General features: G+C 46.1%; 1 protein-coding gene across 10 annotated transcripts in view; it reads right to left on the bottom strand.

Annotated features, from left to right (window-relative positions):
• Nucleotides 1-19,134, bottom strand: part of Rgs6 (regulator of G protein signaling 6) — a 509,526-nt gene that overhangs the window by 68,261 nt on the left and 422,131 nt on the right. For all 10 annotated transcript variants that reach the window (XM_032908075.1, XM_032908082.1, XM_032908079.1 and 7 more), the window contains 5 exons: nucleotides 17,512-17,588; nucleotides 14,870-14,951; nucleotides 13,410-13,484; nucleotides 11,318-11,416; nucleotides 10,250-10,311 (listed from right to left, as the gene is read on the bottom strand). In XM_032908075.1, the coding sequence (XP_032763966.1) occupies nucleotides 10,250-10,311; nucleotides 11,318-11,416; nucleotides 13,410-13,484; nucleotides 14,870-14,951; nucleotides 17,512-17,588 (395 nt within the window). The remainder of the gene's footprint in view (nucleotides 1-10,249; nucleotides 10,312-11,317; nucleotides 11,417-13,409; nucleotides 13,485-14,869; nucleotides 14,952-17,511; nucleotides 17,589-19,134) is intronic.

The raw sequence follows: 19,134 nt of genomic DNA, 5'->3' as shown, positions 1-19,134 counted from the left end.
TCTTTTAACTTTCCCTTCTCCCCACCCCTCCCCTCTCCTCTCCTTCATTCCCCTCCCCTCTCTTCTCTTTGTTTCCTAGTGTGAATGGTTATCATTGGACTTAAGGTTCTTCTGGAAAATGCATCTCAGGGTCTTAAAAAATATGTATACATATTTAATATACATTACTTGAAAATTTCACACATGTGTACAATGTATTTTGCTCAAACACACTCCTATCCCACCACTCTCATCCAATTCCTTCCATTTCTCCATCTCATTCTACACTACCAAGTTCATGTCCTTTTTCTTCGTAACCAACAGAGTCCACTTGGTGCTACCAGTATGTGCCTGTGTACAGGACCATCCACCACAGCATGGGTAACCCACCAAGGCCACTTAGTCACATCTGTAAGGATGCTTCCCCCATGTGGGGCCACACTTGCAGGTCCCACAGGACAAGACCTGGCCATATCTGTTTTGTGTGTGGTGGTGGTGGGGGCGGATAAAACTATTCAACACCCCCTAGCAAGGAAAATGTAAACAGTAAGGGGGTTATAAAGGACAAAACTGGGTCACCTGACTGCTTAGACAAGTTGTCACCAACAAACGTAAATTCTGCTCAAGGGGTGAGGATGACAGGCCCTACTAAGGTATTCCTGAGTATCCGAGGGATGAGGAGATACTGGGAGCCTCTCTGATCCTGGAACACTAGGGTATCCATTGTGGTATTAGAATCTGGATGAAGCAAACAGTTCATGGGGCTTCCTTCCATCCTTCAGTCAAGGCCTTTCTGTCCTTCCACCCTGGTCAATACAAGGACGTCTTCCTTAGTTGTCTTTGTATCTCAAAGAAAAGATACCTGTTTAACAGCTCAAGGCAAAAAAGTGAGACCTCCTTATCTAGCTAAATTACAAATTAGGGGATTTTTTTTAAAGGTAGAGTGGTCTGGGAGTGGGGTGGGGGGCACTTATTCTTGGTGGCTAGAGTTTCCAAGGTGAGGATACAGGAAGAATACATGGGGTTGACCATCTATATGGGATAAGATCATAATGGAGAGATTGAAAGGCGTAGGATTTGCTTCTAGGACCCAGTGCCAGTTTCTAGTTGTAAAAAGTGGTACAAGGTGAGGCAGAGGCACTGGCCAGGAGGACAGTGAATAAACTGAGCTGTGTTGAGCCTTGGAATGGGTCTCTTGGAAACTTATGGGAAGATGATAAGGAGCCTAGGTGGTGAGAAGGTCTCCAAAATGGGCGAGTAGGCCTAAACCATGCCTTACATCCTGCTGGGCTCCACTCAGCTGAGGAGTGCATCCTGACCAAGCACTGTCATGGTTCTGCTTGCAAGCCTTGCTCCTGGCCACTGTTGATTTATCCAGGGCCACCTACCTACCCTGGGTGGGACCAGTGTGCTCTCTCTCTGAAAGTGCAGAGAATGGAGCTTGTCACATCTTCTAACACATGTCTCTAATAAGAGACCCTGAGGCTTCACAGAAAGGAGACAGAGCCAGTAGTGCCTGGGAACTCTGAGGTGCTAAAGGGCCTGGTCCTTCCTGAGCATGGCTGCCAGTCCCACGCCCAACTCTGAAACGTCTCTTTGCATTCTGGGAGGCAATATAGTCTCATTTTGGCTGAGCCTGAGTATACACTGGGGTTGCTTTGCTTTGAAACCAAACAAATATCCTTGGGATGGGGATGAAGGTGATGGGCATATGAAGACCAAGTTCAATAAAGCAGCCATTTTCAGCATTGACTGGGTAGGCTTTCGCCATCCCAGAACATGTGCTTCCTGGTGGTGTACAAATTACAAAATGAATGGACTCTGCCTAAGAGGTCCAAGACAAAGAAAATGCCAGGCAGGCAATGAAGGAGGCAGCCAAGGCTGATATTTGTGTTTAAAGTCAATACTAACGACCACAGAAAGACTTGGGGACTGGCATCAAAAGCAAAGAGAAATACAACCAGAGGAATATAAAGGGCTATATAAGCTGCCCAGTGCAGTTTCACGGAAGCAGTGCTGGTTCATAGGTGCATGGATGTGACAGGCACAAAAGCAGAATCAGAGGAATTAGGAAAGAGAAAGTAAATATAAGAAGTCCGGAAGAAGTCTGTTAGGAACAACGCCTGTTATTTAGCGCTTTAGACACTCTTGGCCCCTTACCCATGACTCCTAATGAGTGACTTGTCTTCTTATTTCCAAATGGCAAACTCTCACATCATTAGAGGAGGTTAGCCTACTGAACTTGGGCAGAGATGCTGCCTGCGATTGCTAGAGGTTTTCAACTGGAGACACGGAGCTGGCTGTTTTGCCTGTGTATCTGCCTCATCTTCCTGAACAGGTGCTTCCAGGGCGGACCCTCTATAGCTAGTGTGTCCTTCAGTGCGGTATCCATCACCTGCTGAAGTCATCAGGCCCCACTGCATCACCACAGGATGAACCAGCACAGAGCTGGCAGCAAAGACATCTTCTTGCCTTTTTTTGTTTGTCAAGACAGCGCCCCATGAATCACAGGCTGGTCTTGAACTTGCTCTGTTGCTGAGGATGACCATGAACCTCTGGGCTTCCTGCCTTTATCTCCTGGGTGCCATGGTTACAGGAATGTAACCTGGTCTATGAGATGCAGGGGATTGAACCCAGAGCTTCATCTATGCCAGGCAAGCATTCTACCAACTGATCTTCATCATGGCTATCCCTGCAAAGTCAGGTTCTAATTACACTCACCTTTCAAGAGGATGAAGAAGCTATTGATTGAGGTTGTAATTAGGGTCACCTTGATATATTTGGAGAAGAAGGACGTAATGAAAGGGACTTCAGAAAATGCCTAGTCTACCGGCTTGTAAAAGCTTGGGGGCAAGTTTTAGATTCCATTCTCTCTTCCTTAACAGAAAGACTCATGATTTCCTCCTGAGTTATGGGGTATGACATAGAAAACTGTAGTATATAGGCCAGAGAAAGAACATGTGCTGTCTACCACAGTGAAGCAATACATAGGAGGGAATCTCTAGCCTAGTCCCTAGCCCAGCGCATGTGATTTTGGCAGAGATGTTGAAAAGGCACAGACATTTGTAATTGCTACAGAAAAAGGTACTGCGGGTATGGCCAGCAGCTGTGATCAGGATTACAGCAGAGAAAGCCAGGAGTGGAATCTGAAATGCTGTGTCCAGGTGTCTTTTGTCCCCACTTCAGGGATACTCTAAAATGTGGTAAGGCATTCATAAAGTTAGAGCATCTGAGAGAACAGGAAACCCAAAAGTGCCAGGGAGTGTGAAGGGGTCGTGCTTGCTCCTTTTTGGGGTGTGTGTGCAGTTTCTAAACAGTGGTGCTTGGAAGGCAAGTGGGTCAGGAAGGACCTGAAGGGGGAGGAGACAGGATGCAGAGCCCCTGTACAGGTTGAGAGGAAGGAGGTGGGGGAAGGTGGGTGGGTGGGGGTAAGAGAATGCCCTTACTGCAGGTTACCCAAAGACGCTGTACTCAGGAGGAAAACCTGGGCACAGCGAAGGTGAATTTAACCCCTCTGAAGGGAGACTGTGTTTCTGGCAGCTTCGCCTGACTCCTTTTGTTCTACGGGTTACAGAGTCCAGCTTTTGGTCTGGATAGGATGGATGGCCTTGGCTACATGGTGACTTCTATGCCATTCCTTTCCTACTGATTAAAATGGGCTGGGAGGTGAAAGGACCCCACGGTTTCCCAAAGCACACTAAAGCGGAGTCGTATTGGCCTCCACTCCCTCCCCTGAATTTATCACCAGACATTAAGTTCACAGACTTCTATTACCCTAGCAGATTTTTAATAGAGCCTTGGGGTATCCGGTTCCTTGCTGTCTTATCGCATTTCATTAATTACATTTCATGATCACCGAGGGTCAGAAGGCAGAGGAGGAACCAGCATCCAATTTTAGGGAGCAGCAGCAATCTCAGAGATGGGCAAGCAAGATGATGTTTAAAAAAAAAATCAATCCAGCAGTCAGCTGTGACACACTAAGGACTCCCAGTAATGGAGTAAGGGTAGGCAAGTACAGCGGCAGGCGTGAAAATGAGACAACTTGATCTTTCTGTGTGCAGGTGCTGTGCTGGGACCTGAGGCGGAACCTCGGGGACTGTGGTATCTCACAGCATTGCTAAGCTTGGGAAGACGTCTCCGGGTGTGGTGGGAGGAGGTCAGAGATGCCAGGCAATTGGAAGTTGAGATGTATAGCGTTCTGTATAAAGTCGTATAAAGCTGCTGCTAGCGATGGGAGGCTTGGGCGGGTGGATTAAAATAGACGAGTCTGGGACTCTTTGGAAGAGGAGGAAGACCTCATTTCTTTGGCAACTTCATCTATCTGGAGAAGTCACCAGATAGATGACTTTGTTATGGTTTGGTTCTTAAATGTCCTCCAAAGCTATGTATGAAAGGTGTGGTCAGCATCCTGTATGGGGCAGTAGGACCTTTGAGAGGTAGACCCTAGTAGAAGAATGAAGGTCTCTGGGATCGTGCCCTTGAAGAATTAGGACCTAACCTCTCCTCTCCTCTCCTCCCGTCTCTTCCCTCCCATTCACAGCTACCAGCTCTGTTCCACTATGCCCTTCCTGCTTGGCAATCTACCTTGCCACAGGACCAAAATGATGGAGTCGAATGAGCATGGGTTGAAACTTCTGAGCTATGAGCTCAAATATAATCTCCTCCCTCTAATTTGATTCTTTTTTGGTATTTGGTCACAGTTGCAGGCAGATGACTAACACAAAGGTCTCTTCAGGGTCTCTCGGTGAAACACACTCCATGCCTGAAGTTTGTTGTCATTAAGAAAACCATGGCTCGTGGGAAAGAGCTTTTACACTGCCTTTAGGACAGTGGTTCTTAATCTCCTAATGCTGCCAGTCTTTAATACAGTTCCTCATGGGGTGGTGACCCCCAACAATTATTTCATTGATACTTCCTAGCTGTAAGTTTGTTACTGTTATGAACCATAAAGTGAATATCTGATATACAGGATATCTGATACGTGACCCCCACAGGGGTCATGACCCACAGGTTGAGAACCACTGCTTTGGGATTCGGGCTCTTGTGATTTCACTGTCTGCTATGATGGGCTGATTTTAAAAACAGGCTGTAAGACCCCAGCCTTTTAATCTAATCGGGGCCTGTGACATGGGCTTTGCCTGGGTCCACTTTGTTCTTATACTCTCGTTTCTGTGTGAGTGATATCAAACTTGCCTGCCTGAGGATGAGAGCTCATGTAAAAGAGTGCAACTGTCCTTGTCGAGGCCGTCCTGCATGATCGGAAGCCACATGCACAAGACAGACAGCCAGGATCAGCAGAGCTTCCTACCTAGTCTACAACGTGCAGCTTAGCCCATGCAGCCAGTTGGCCAATAGACACCTGAGAAAGAGCAAACACTCTTCTACATAGTGTTGTTCCAGACACTCCAATTACCCATGATAAGCCACAGCCTGGAAATACTAAGTGGAAAATCCCAGAAACGAATAATTCATATGCTGGCCTGAACAGTGTGATTAAAATCTCTGCCCAAGACATGAGTTTTGCCCAGCGTTTCCATGTTGTATATACTACCTCCCTGCTAGTCACTTAATTCCCACGTGTGCTATTGGACTCACTGTTGTGGAACTGTGGTGCTGGTGTTCAGCTAACCCTTGTTTTACTGATGGTGCCTCAAGTTGCACTGAGTGGCACTGCAGGTGATCCACAGGTACCCAAGAAAATCAGTAAAGCAGTTCTTTACCTGTTCCTTTACATGAGCACTCGAGAGTTCCAAAAGAGGTTACATTCACACTGCTGTTATACACGGCTATGATCCTCCTATTCTATTATTCATTATTATTAATTAATAATGTCATTATTAATCAATATTAATGCCTGGGTTTGTAGACATAAGAGAAAATAGTGAATTTGGTAGTCTTTGGCCATCCCTGGGCGGAGAATGGATCTGCTGTGGGCAGGGAAAGGAAGCTATCGTCGTGTTAAACCTCTGAATATGGAAGTTCTTTGTAAGTCACAGCTGATTGATAAACCTTGTCTGTCACAGCTTGGGAAGAAATGCTGCATGTTTACAGAGGGTATTATCTGTGGTGCACGCACTTGATCCCAGCACCTGGGAGGAGGAGGCTGGTGGATCTGAGTTGGAGGCCTGCACTAGAGAGTGAGTTCTGGGATAGCCGGGTTTACACAGAGAAACCCTGTCTCGAAACAAACAAACAAACAAACAAACAAACAACCAAAGAAATACCAAAACCAAAACAAAGAAACAAACAAAGAAAAGAGAAGAAAAGAAGAAAGAGAACCAGCATGTAAAAATTTGCACCAGAGACTCAGAGAACACAGCGCTCTACGGCCATTTTGTGTCGGAAGCTGTGTGTGCTGTTTCCTACGATCAGGAACTTAATTTAAAGGAGTTTAGAAGCAAACTGTAAGAACACTGGCTCAAGTTATCCAGGAAAATGAACTGGAAGGCAGTGTTCTTTCTTCAGGAAGGCAACTTTGCGAGCCACACTTAAGGAAGATTTTCACTTAAAATAGTTAAGACAGAAAGGCAAAGTAGTGAGTGTTATTTATCTGGAAAGTTAATTTGTATACTACAGTGATCCTTATTTCGCAGTCAAGAATGGGGTTCCACATTTAGGCAGTGCAAGAAGCAGCCTAGGAAGCACACAGATGCCGATGTGTCAGGGGTATTTCAAATGTTAGGGACAGCGCACAGAATATTTGAAACCGTAATGAACTGAGGAGATCTAAAGAGCCTCCACACAGGATACCTCCCTCCAGGAAGATGAGAGGCCAGTGCGTGTAGAAGTTAGAAAAGGGGGAACTGCACAGGCTAAGGGCTTCGGTGCTGGCCTTGGGCAGTCTGCAGGGCTGTCGGAATAGGAGTCAGAGAGAGGAGGGAGAGAGGCTGGCTGGGAAGACTTGCATTAACACAAAACTGCCATCTTCAAGGTCAGTCTCCCTCCTCCTTGGAGCACCGCGCACTCAGTTCCTTCCATCTCATACACCTGAATTTTGCTCCTGTCAGAAGGACTGTTAATCACCACTTTGGAAAATTACTCGTCCTTCCTGCTTGCTATGAAGGGCCCCGAGTGCCAAGGACTGGAGCCAAGCCTCAAGCATGTGCTCACTCATTAACCCTGTGGGCTCACCCGAAATACCACATCCTCTTTTAAAGAAGAAAAGCAGAGAAAGAGAGACGGAGCAACTTGTTTCATTGAGAACATGGGAAATGGCAGAGGCAGGATTCAAACCTTCCTAGCAGGTCTCTAGACACACCCGCTGCCAGTTTTAACCCTGCCCAATTCTTGCTTTTTTCAGAATTGGCCACCGGTATCACTGGCAACAGCTTCTCACCTCTTGGGTTCTTAGGCAACTAAGTGGGGGGAAAAAAAGGCAGGGACCTTTCCTCAGGGGCACACAATTCTAATTAACACTTATCACCTGGAGCAGGCCCAGGGAAACCAGATCCCAGGCATGGGACTGTGTGGCTCACCCAGGAGAGCTCAGCTTTCGCCTCTGGCCAGCTGCCAGTGCCACCTCCCTGGCCCCTCCTGGCAGAGCATAGCATCTGACAGGCTAAGGCCTGGGCCGTTTTATCTCCAGCAAACACCCGGCTGTTCTGGCCCCCTGCTCTCTGGGAGTTTGCTTGTGGCTCTAATGAAAACCCCCACATCGAATTGAAGAGTTGTCAGTTATTGCTGTCGGGAATAAAATCCAGCCTCTGCTGGGGTTGGACTCCTGGAAGTCTCTGGCTGGGGACTTGTGGTTGGAATAACCCCCTGTGTGAGCACCTCTCCAGTGTAATTAGATGTACCAGCTGGGGCTCCTCCCAGACAGCCCGTAAACAAACAAACAATGGGCCCTGCCAGACTCCCTGCTTTTGCTTCAGACCCTCCTGGGACGTATCACCTACCACATTCTGACTGCTATCTCACAATGACTGGTTTAGGCTTCTCTAGTTACCCACAAAGATAAGACAAAGCTGAAACTCAGAGCCTCTCTGAAGTGAGTTCTCAGGCCTGTGTAGCTGAAACAGCATTACCAGAGTACTGGATACCAGATTAGTCCACTTGAAACTCAAAAGTACAGCTTGCTTGAGTCTCCCCAGGAATCACGGAGTCCATGCCCAGGACTGGGGTTTGGGGTTTGGGAATCCCCATTGCTTAGTCCTCCATCCTGGCCTCAGAACATTGACCCTGGACATGTGGACCTGGTAAAAGACGCTCTGTGTATACTCTCTCCTGTGAGCCTTTCCAAGCCAGATATGACCATGCAGAGACTGCACATGCCAGGTCAGCCGTTTCTGTGCCTTGCCTCACAAACAGAGGTTTGGTGTTCTCACAGCCGTGGCACAGGGAAACTGAGACAACCTCAGCAGCTTTGCTCTTGGCCACTCTTTGGGGTGGGAGGCAAAGGTGTCCTCAGTTTGGAATGAAAAGATACTCTCAGAGCCTGGTGTGCTGCCTAGGAGTCCCACCCACATTTTGACAGTGAGGATGAGAAGCAGTCTGTGTAGCCTGCAGCTGGCAATACCCAGGGCTTTAAAATAATTTCTATCCCTGTGATGGGAGCTTCAGCCATTGGCACTGTGAGAGGCATTTGCATTATAGAATGCGGGAACACCACAGTTCACAATGGGGGCAATTTTGCTGCTGTCCCTTTGCAGGTTGGTAATGCTCTGAGACATTGCTGGCTGTCATAATGGTGAGATGACACTACTGTCCTCTAGTGGATAGAGGTTAGGAGTGCTGTATAGCATTCTTATGCATAGGATAGGACCTTAGAAATGCAACAAGCCTTCGGCTGGCCCAGAGTGTCAGTAGCTACGTTTATCATTAAAAGTACAAACGGGGAGAGAGAGATGCCTCAGCTGTGAAGAACACATACTGCTTTTGGTAGTGGACCCCAGCTAGGCTTCTCGTACCCACACTGGGCAGTTAACAACCACCTGAAATTCCAGCCCCAGGGCGTCCAATGTTGTCTTCTAGCTCCTGTAGGCAGCTGCACTCCGTGTATATTTCCACATATATATTCATGACTAAAAGAATTAAGTCTTTATGACTGGACCTAGAGGTAATTCCAGTTCCTCAGGAAGCTGAGCCAGGAGGATTCCAAGTTCAAGGCTTGCTTGAATTACAGAGGGAGTTCAAAGACATCCCAGGCAACTTAGTGAAATTCCCTTCTCAAAATAGAAGGGAAACTGAGGTCTTGGGAACACAGCTTAGTAGTAGTACATCACATGCCTGCGGTTTGTGAGGTTCAAGTCCCAGTACCAGAACAGTAACAAATATACAAGAGGGAGTGTGCATAGATATACATGCAGGACATACATACAATAGACATAAAAAATGCCACAAGCTACGAGCGTCCTTAGTGTCCTGAGCATAATCAGCAGAGCACAAATCTAGGCTTTGGACCTGGGGTTGGAGTTTTCTAAGTTCCCATTTGTCCAGAGAGAAGATGTGGCTTACCCCAGGGATCTGCAGAGAAAGCCTTGTGGGCAGGTCCCAGTACCCTGTGTGCTCTAAACCTAAAGGACTTGTTTTCCCTCATAGGCAGTGAATAGCCTGAATCACGCCCTGGATTCCTTCAGAAATTGGACACTACGGCATATGGATGAATAAGTATTAAGTTCTGGCTGCCTGATTAGATTTATTTCATACAGAATCCCCAGGTGGTCTCTTTACTTAAACGTTAAAAAAAAACAACAGATCATTTAGTTGATAAAATTGAGTCTCCCACAAGGTGACAGAGTGGAACCAGCTACCAGTGCAGAATATAGCCCAGGGGCTGCTGGGAAAGCCAGATGTTTGCTTTATGGCTGATGCGATGCAGTTCAGCGGTTGTTGGTATGTGGAGGAGGGACACCTCTCAAGGATCTAGTCCCCTCCTGTTTATGTGGCCAGCCTCAAAGGGCACGCACAATTTCATTCCCCCCGTAAAGTGGATCTGGGCGTTTTTATAGCTGAAAAGGGAGTGATTCCATTTGATTCAACCAAAGGACAGAGGGCAAAGGTGAATGATGGAGCTTGCCAGAGGTGTTCTTCCCAGATCAACAAGGTCCTATGGCGGAAGCTTACGGAAGAGAGTGTGTTTTGCTTGGGTGGGGAGGGGGGCAGGCCTTGTTAGCTACACTCATACAGGGCCTGGGGATTATACACATCAGATTGAAGGAGTGAGTACGGGCTGCCTCCTGAAGCTGAACACACTTGCTAACTAGTCCCCTGTAACATTTCTCCTTTATAAAATATGCACATGGTAATAATATTGGGAGGGGGGGCAGCCTACCTTTCAGCCACTTTGGACATTTTCAAACAATGTCTGTCAATCTGTGCGTTCAAAAACGTTATCTGGTGGGGAAGAGAGAACATGGGTGCTGAGGCCAGAGTAGAGCTTGATTCGCTTTCATCCCGTGCCCCCAAATCCTGCAATCACACCAAGGTCTAAACAGCTCCATAGACAACACTCTTACCTTGTAGCTGAATCTCCGGAAACCAGTTTGCCCTTTCAGGAAACCCTGCCATACTTCGGATTCTAAAACAGTTTAGCATCTCCATTTCACCTGTTCGTAATATCATTTAATTTTTACTTTCCCCCAAAATTATTCATTCAAAAGATAAAACATAGTCCAAAACCTAGGCAACAGAATAGATAGACAATATGTATACTACAAGAATATATTTTGGACTAAACCCCAGTAATGATTCCTCTGCCTCGTCTCCATGTATATATCACACCCATGTATGGGTCATGTTTAACTAGAATCAACCAGTAGCTATTTTGCCTCTGTCTGTTTCTTTCTTCCCACCTAGCCATATGCTTGTCAGAAAAAGAGGCATCTAAAGTTACTCCTTTGCCCAGCACATCAGAAGCCAGCAAGGCATAGTAAAGAGTAGACTTCAGAAAGGAGTGACATCCTTAGCCACTCTCTGTTAACCTGGCAAGTTATGAGCAGAAAATGACACCGCGATGACTTTGGGATGGGGCTCTCTTTATTCTAATGTCCTCCCTTTGAGTCTTAGCAATATAGAGGTAGTGGAGCTCAGACAGAATGCTAACAGTCCTGGACTGGTGCATTCTGGGAGTGCATTCTAACGTTAACCCCTCCAGGATGGGAAGTTTACCACTTCTCCCCCAGCTCTCACAGCATGCAGTGGGGAACTGTGACCTCAAACGCCAGCTCACCACTGGGATACCTCAGTCACACCCCTTTCAGTAACTGCTGGACATCCAGGGTGGAAAGTTTCTCACACGTTTTTAAAAGTGTCACACATGACACACACAGGTAGAAGTCACCCAGTGGCTGGACTCTGCCGTCCGTGGATCACGCTGCGAGTACTGTACTTATGCACCTACCTGTTTTCGGATGTCATCTTTTGTAGTTTTCCTGATTGGCTGGCTTGGTATGTGCACCGGACTCTGTGACTGGGACTCGTCTGTCACACCATACACTGACTAGAAGACGAAGCAAAAATATGAATCGCGTACCCTCAGTGTGGTGGGTGCCTCAGGAACCGGCCCTTCATCGCATTCTCTTCGCTACCTCTATGGCACCCAGCCAAATGACTTGACTCTGTATGGATTTCTCCCATGGTAGACTTCTTGAGGGACCACATCCTCTTTGGGTTACAACAGCGAGGAAATGCTTCATTTCCTCAAGCTAAAATGGTTTCCATGTGTAGCACTGCTTCTCTAAATACGATCCAGAGGCCAGCTAACTTCGAAGAATCAGTTGGGGGTCTTTGGTCAAGAGGTGCATTGCTGAGTCCTGCCCCAGGCTGACTGAAACCGAATTCTCATTGGTGGGTCTAGGGGTCTACTTTAAACCCCAGGTGATTTGGAGTCAACACGGAGCTTAAGAATAACAGCTGAAAGGTGGGTTCAAAAGTTTCCTATGGGTCTCCCGCTGGCCAGCGGATGATATGCTACTCTGGTACAGGGTCGAGATGGCAGGCTCATGCTCCTTTAAAATTAAGTAGTTTTCTGGCCTCTGTTTCCACACAAGTCTACAGCCATGGCTGCTTTTCAAGTAGTGTGTGATATTATGAAGAGGGAAAGACACGGCCCTGAAGGACATGTCGTGCGTATCTGAAATCCACACAATTATAAAGGCTCCGATGACATGCACGTAGCTGCATAAAACTCTGGGATCTTAGAATTAGGGCCATTGAAGACTTAATAAGTCCAGCCAAGATTAGGTTTGAAATACAGTATTGCCATTTATTCGGTGATCAAATAACATAAGTAACCTCAAGAAGTGCATACCTGGGGTTTCAGTCTCTGTCTCTCCCTGTCCCTGTCTCTCTCTTTGTCCATCTGTCTATCTTTCTGTGACACACACACACACATGCACCACACACAACACACACACACACACACACACACACACACACACACACACACACACACACACACCCCACATGCACACCATTCAGTCTAAATATCTGAAATTTTCCCAAATCCCAAATCCCACAAGAGGAAAACTCCATACTTCATTTCATAGAATAGGCTCTGATTAAAGCACAGACCACTGAAAATAATACATAACATTACCTTTGGACTACACATAAGGTGGCTATATAATGAGTGAGTTTTGTACTCAGACTTGGGCCCTTCCCCTAACATAGCTTGAGAGGCATCTGCAAGCATTCCAATCACCAAAACACCCCTGACCGGAAGTGCTCTGAATTCATACTCGGTCATCACGTGAGTGGGCAACATTTGAGAATGTGCCGCTAACCTCCTGGAATTAGTGGTCCAGAGCACAGCCACATTCTTCGGTGGCCTGGTCTGTGGGGAGGGTGAACTGATGGATGGAGGTAGTCTGAGTATGGTATCCATGGTGATGCTGTGGCCACTGCCCATTTAAGTCCAGTGAAATACAACACTGGGATCCTGGGGTCACTGAAAGTAGGGCGAGATGGTGATATGGATCTTGGCAATTCTGCTCTATTTAAACAGTCCCACTTGCTTCTAAGTACTGGGCTCTTTGTACCTGCAAGCTCTCCTGTATTTTTCCCCAATGGTTTCTTTTCTTCACTGCAACATCCCCAGAGGTGCCTTCTATTTACTCTTTATCTCAGAGGATCCTGCCTACATAAAGCCCCTGGGATACCCCACTCTATCTCGGCTATACCTCCAGGGGCTCTGAACTTTCCCATTTTTCCTAATACAGCACAGTGGCCCCATGCCCGTGGTTTGGTTTCATTCCCTTCAAAAATATGGGATTCCCCCAAACCTGTAAGTGACCCTCAGCAGTTTGCACAGTGCCTAGAACATACCAGCCACCCAACGAGTTATTTCTAGAATTTGTGAATAAAAATTATTTTAAAAGACATAGTGTGGCAGAATTATAAGCAGAAAAAAAAAAAAAGATCACTGTGAACACCCACCAGAAACAGAGGGCTATTCCCCACCAGGAAGTTGTAATTCAATTCAACTAGCGAACCTTTTTAACCTTTTGTGGATTCTTCAAACGCCGACATTTTCTGATATCCATTTCCGTTGTGTTCACACAGCCTGGCTGAGAAGAAAAAGGAAATAGTATAAATTACTGAGTGACAATTATGCTTCGAATTGAATCCACGTAGTGCTGTCGGACCTAATGCTTCCCTTTGCAGATAACCTTCATCTTGTCTCCTTGCTGTAATGCTCTTTATGGAGTTCTCGCTGCAACCTTATAGTCAGGACACCTTGTTGGGGCTCTAATAAGCCTCCCTGGCATCAAGTCTATATTTCAAGTGACCACAGGGCTTTGGGCATAGCCTTTGCCATGTCTCATCTCTAACCACCTGAAAAAAAAAAAACCCCTGTGTGGACAGGGAGGGGCTTTGTGTCCCTGTTGCCATTTAGGAAGGTTACAGTAGTTTGTTCATTTTCAATTCCATTTCCTGAGGGCAATCGAGATTTTGTTTTAATAATGTGAAATCAGAGACACAGTCAAGCTCCATTGTCTTCTGACTTGTGAATTCATCTACTTGTGAAATTTTCTTTGTAACATGCAAATCAACGTTCTCAGAGCATAATGACCATCTGCAGACACGGGCAGAAGAACAATCATTTTGAGTCACCCCACATAACCAGGCCCAGATGAGGCTGAACAGGGTAAGGCTCTGCCTTCCCAGTCCACGCTGGACAGCAGCCTCTACAGGGCTTATCTGGTTCCAGGCTTTCTACGTTTCTGTGTTCCTCTTGATGACTTGTCCGTATTCAGTAGCCTTCAGGCAGGGTGTCAAAGAATTATATAGTGTTCTAGGGGTCCAGGGGGGGCTCTGCTGTGCCACAGGAGAAAACAGAATGGCTGTGACCTTGCCTGAACTGAGTTCTGTCAGCGGTGGGCTCACCACAGTGAGTCAACATTATAATATGAGCAGTGGTGTCTTCACACAGGAACACACACACACACACACACACACACACACACACACACACACACACGAGACAAAGCTATATATTGACCAAAATATGTAGGCAATGTAGGCAGCTTCTGGAAGGGAGTTAACTCATGCAGAAGCAATGCCTTGATCTTCACTAATTCAGAGTTTGCAAAGACGTTATAGACCATGACTACTGTAGGACTTAACAGGAAATGGAAAGAACGTCTTAAGATTCTTAATGATGGCAGAAATGGACATTGCTAATTTGAAGGATTGGAGATTTTGGAGAATTCAACGCTCAGCTCTTGCCACCCCCATTGTTCCCCATTCCTGGTCCTACATTTTCACCAGAGCACATTACCCCCAGGAGATCTACGGAGAGAATACAAACAGATGGAAAGACCAATCTCGCAAAACTTAGCAACTCTCCTAAGGAAGAGTCACCTGGTCACCAGAGACCGTGGTTTTCTCGGGTAAAAGAAAAGAATAAGGTAGGCGGGTCTGACTCAGGGACCAAGCAGAACTTCCTCACCACTGGCCTGTGGACATCCCAGAAGGCCCGTTCTTGGCTATCCAAGATTTTCCTTTCCGTCTTATCTTTCTTCCGGTCAATCCTGAAAGAGTAAAGAGAGGAAGGTTGTTTGTGCTGTTTTCTCTTCTGCCCTCTCAGCATTCCTGCTCCTAGGAGCCAAGATACCCCTAAGACTGTTGCGACCTGCATGGCCCCTCAGAAACTCCACACTCCGAAAGAGCTTGTTATCGTCTGGATTACAGATTAGCACGCGTGAGCACCGACCATGATCCACAGACAGGAAGAATGAGCAGAGTTGCCCATGCGAGGTATTAAGATCTAGGTTACTAATCTCTGAATTCTCTACCAGTCTGTCCCTGCATGTGTGACTCGGTAAGACAGGTACAGCCACCTGGTTGCCAATTCTCCTTCCCAAACATGGAAGCTCAAATAGCAGTCAAAACATCTGTAAAACGTTTTAAATATCACTTAAAACATCTGGATCTCTAAAGACAGTGTAGTGGCCCTAGCCTGGGACAAGACCCTAAAGACAAATGTCACTGGCCTCAGTTGGAGAAAGCAAAAACTGCAGAAGGGAAATTATGGATGACGAAGACAGATTCTGTATGTTCGGATCAAGAGTCCCCCCCACCCGCTCCCGCCCTCCAAGCATGTACCACTCCACATCATCTGAGTAAAATGCAACTCAGATTAATTGTCGTGTGACTTGTGGTTCTCAGCTCTCTTGGGAGCCCTTTAGTTTACTGGACTGAAATAAACCCATAATCACCCTGTGATTTTTTTTTTTGTGGTAATTGCTGTGTACTTAAATGGCCCACAATTATTATGCAATCATGGAGTTAATCAGAAAAGTTAATGGAGAAAAACCATATCTGTAGGAAGTGACAGTTTCCACCTCCTTTATAACGTGGTGCTAGTTGATTCTGGAAGAGCTAACCCATGCTTCTCTTTGCTTCTCAGGGACTTTGACCATGCAGACCCAGAATCTACCTCAGTCCACCCAAACTGGAGCCTCCTCCTGCCAGCTCTCCCCAACTCACAACTTTTACTTCCCAGGCGGTTTTACCCAGTTACTCAGCACCTAGAACCTGGTCTCTGTCTTGCCTTGGGGACATCTGGGAACTCTGAGTTGGGGACAAAGAACCAACAGGTGGCTGGCATCATGGGTAGGGGAAAGGCAGAGATAACTGAGGGAGGGTTAGACAGCGATGAAGGCACACAGACTGCTTGGCCAGGCGACTTCAGTCCATTTCCAATGGTGGCCACTGGTGATCTGTCCTCACTCACACAACTCCTGAACTTGACTCCTAGCATTGAGTGGGGCCACCCACAAAGCATGAAAGTTCGTCTCTGAAGCTGCCTGTGGCTTGTTCACCTACAAGGGATTCTCAGAGAAAAGATCCTGCATCTCCCAGCTCAGTCTCCTCCTCACTCCTCCTGTATCTTCCTTTGACTATTGGCATGGTTGGCTAAGCAGATATCATCACTGTGAGAAAAAGGGAGACCTTGGTCATAGCAATTCCATGTCCTAGAACTCCATGGACTTGGGTGACAACCCTGTTCATGAGCTGGGGGAATATTCATTCCTCATGACTCATGACTCATGTTTCCTTGCGGAAGAGGGAATCTCCATTCTACTTCCATGAGTTAAGGTAGGGAGAAAACCTGTCCTCTCTTTGCTCCTTCCCTCTTGTATCCTTTGTGGAAGATTGGAAGGGAGGATGTAAGAAAGCTCACACTGACCCTTCTGAGTTAGCCTGAGCTCAGAATATCTGTTCTCAGCTATCTGTAAGGTAAGCTTATAGGAGTCAGCTCTTTCCTGGCAGAGGGGTCCTGTAGACACCCACCTCTGCCCAGGAAAGACGGAGGTCCTCTTGCCTCACAACATGGCTTCAGCAAGTGAACCCAGAAGCCTAAATTTTATTCATTATTTTTCCATCAGTTTTAAGATTTGCTTCTATATGGAAGATGGCGAGGGCTATCCTGCCTGTTGTTCTGAGTTTGAGCACCTGGTCCCGGCTATTGGAGTTGTTTGGGGGAGAATATGAAGTCCTTAAGAGCTGGGGTCTGGGTAATGGTAGAGGGTCATTGGGAGCAAGCTCTTGGAGGGATGGCCCAGGCCCAATTCTGGTCTAGCAATCTCGGCTTCCTGATACACCATGTTGCAAGTAGCCACAGCTGCCACACACTTCTACCACCATGAACTCTGCCACACCCTCCACCACGATGGATCAAAACGTCCCCAAACCATGCACCCAAATGAACCTTTCTCCCTATAAGTTGCTTCTGTCGCTGTGTTGAGAAAAGTCACTAAGTTTCAACATGTTAACCTATGAAACCAAGAACTCCAGTGAACCTGGCCTGGCGTTTTCCAGTCTCTTATTGTGGAAATCTTACAGAAATCTCTTGGTACAGCTTTTAGCTCCGCAATTGGAAGCATTGTCCTTGTCTGGTAAAACTGCCCTAGTGAGAGCTTGGTTTCAGATATGAAACACGTTCATCGCGATCTTCCTTCTTGTTTAGTCTCTCTCAGGGAACGGGAGAGATTAATTTGGCTCAAAACCTCACTTTGGCCACCACACAAAGCATCTCCAGATCCTAGAGAGTTTTCTCTCCCAGAAGCCTCTGCAGAGTTCACCTACTTGACTTGCGCTTCTGCTTGCATAAAGATGAATTCCCACTTCCTTGCAAAGGCCCTCTGGAGTCTCGCTAAGTTTTCCTGGTGAGAAATAAAAATCAATAAGACGGTATTAATCATCATAAGCTAATATATTGACGCTTATGCTTATTACAGGGCAGCCATCTTTTTTGTTTACTCTCTTCAAAACAACAAGGTCCCATACTGAAGCTACTGGACATGAACCCAGTTTGATTTTGCTCCAGGCTCTGATGAATTGTTTAACTCTTAATGTTCATTTATAAGTGTATTGAGCCTGAAATCTCTGGTTCATCAGATTAATCTCTTCTCGGGAATTGTTTCGAGAATACAAGTACTTGGTATAAAGTCTACTGGGAATTTTGCCTGGTGGCGGTTGGGACAAGAGTGTCATGGTTGTCCTACAGCAAAGTCAGGATGGGAGGCTTCAGGATAGTTCTTCCACTGGGGAGCTGGCAGGCTGCAGGACAGGGGAACCCAGAACGCTTTGCATGGGTACTTTTTAAGATCAGAATTTAGAAGTGGACCAAAGAGAGTGGCAGTTTGTGATGTTCATGAAAGGAATAAAAACAGAAATGAAAAAGGAAAGAAAGAAAGAAAGAAAGACAGACAGACAGAAAGGGAGAGAGGGAGGGAGGGAAGGAGAGGAGGAGGGAGGGAGGGAAAGAAGGAAGAAAGGAAGGAAGAAAGCTCCTTCATCCAGGATCATTTTTAAAGGGAAAGGGACGAGGTTTTTCCTCTCAGCCTGCACACTTTCCTACTGGAGCCTTAGGAGAGGAAAAGCAGGCATTTGACAGGTTCTCTAATGATCCCCCTAATTCTGATTGATGGAAGACTGGGGCCTGTATTATGGTATGTATTTCCGTAGAGCTCATGCCAACACTAATTGATTACCCTCATTAGTAGATTATTAATATAAAAGGAGCTTCATTTAAGGAGCACACAAATTCTCACCTATTACTAAGGCTTGGGGTGCAACTGCTTTTAAAAGAACTATCCCTTTGATGCCTGTGCTGTTTGTAGGAAGTGCGTTTGGTGATATTTAAATGTCAGTCACTTAGGAAGATGATGGTGGACTGTGACTGCTGTGCTGTAGAATAATCAGCAGCTATTAAAATGGCAATCTGGTCTATTAACAATATAAAGTGATTGCCTAGATGCTATGGTCTGTGACTAGACATACATATGTGTGTGTGTATATATATATATATATAATATTATAATATATGTAGATAAATTGAGAGAGGGAATATATAGAAAAATGTATATAGAGAAAAACTTAGTGGGAGAATCATAGGTCACTTTCTTTCCTTTAAAAAAATGTTTGCTACTTGAATTTTTGTTTCCTACAAAGAGTATATGTAATCAGAACATTTTAATAAAATTTGTATGCTTTGAGAACAAAATGCATTTCTAGTATCTATGCATTTTTATGCAGAATTTCATCCTGGAAAAAATTCCTTATGCTGTATACTTGGCCATTATCAGAACAGACCACTGTGGGGCAAGAGGACAGAGAACCTAATAAAACACCTCAGAAGTTGTAATATATTTTCTAAGGCACAGAAAGCTGGGTGAGAGCAACAGAAGCTTTGGAAACTTTGATGAC

The sequence above is a fragment of the Rattus rattus genome, chromosome 7 (assembly GCF_011064425.1).
Source record: "Rattus rattus isolate New Zealand chromosome 7, Rrattus_CSIRO_v1, whole genome shotgun sequence".
Classification (NCBI taxonomy): domain Eukaryota; kingdom Metazoa; phylum Chordata; class Mammalia; order Rodentia; family Muridae; genus Rattus; species Rattus rattus.
The sequence above is the reverse complement of the archived record's forward strand: the minus strand, read 5'-3'. Positions and strand labels throughout refer to the sequence as shown.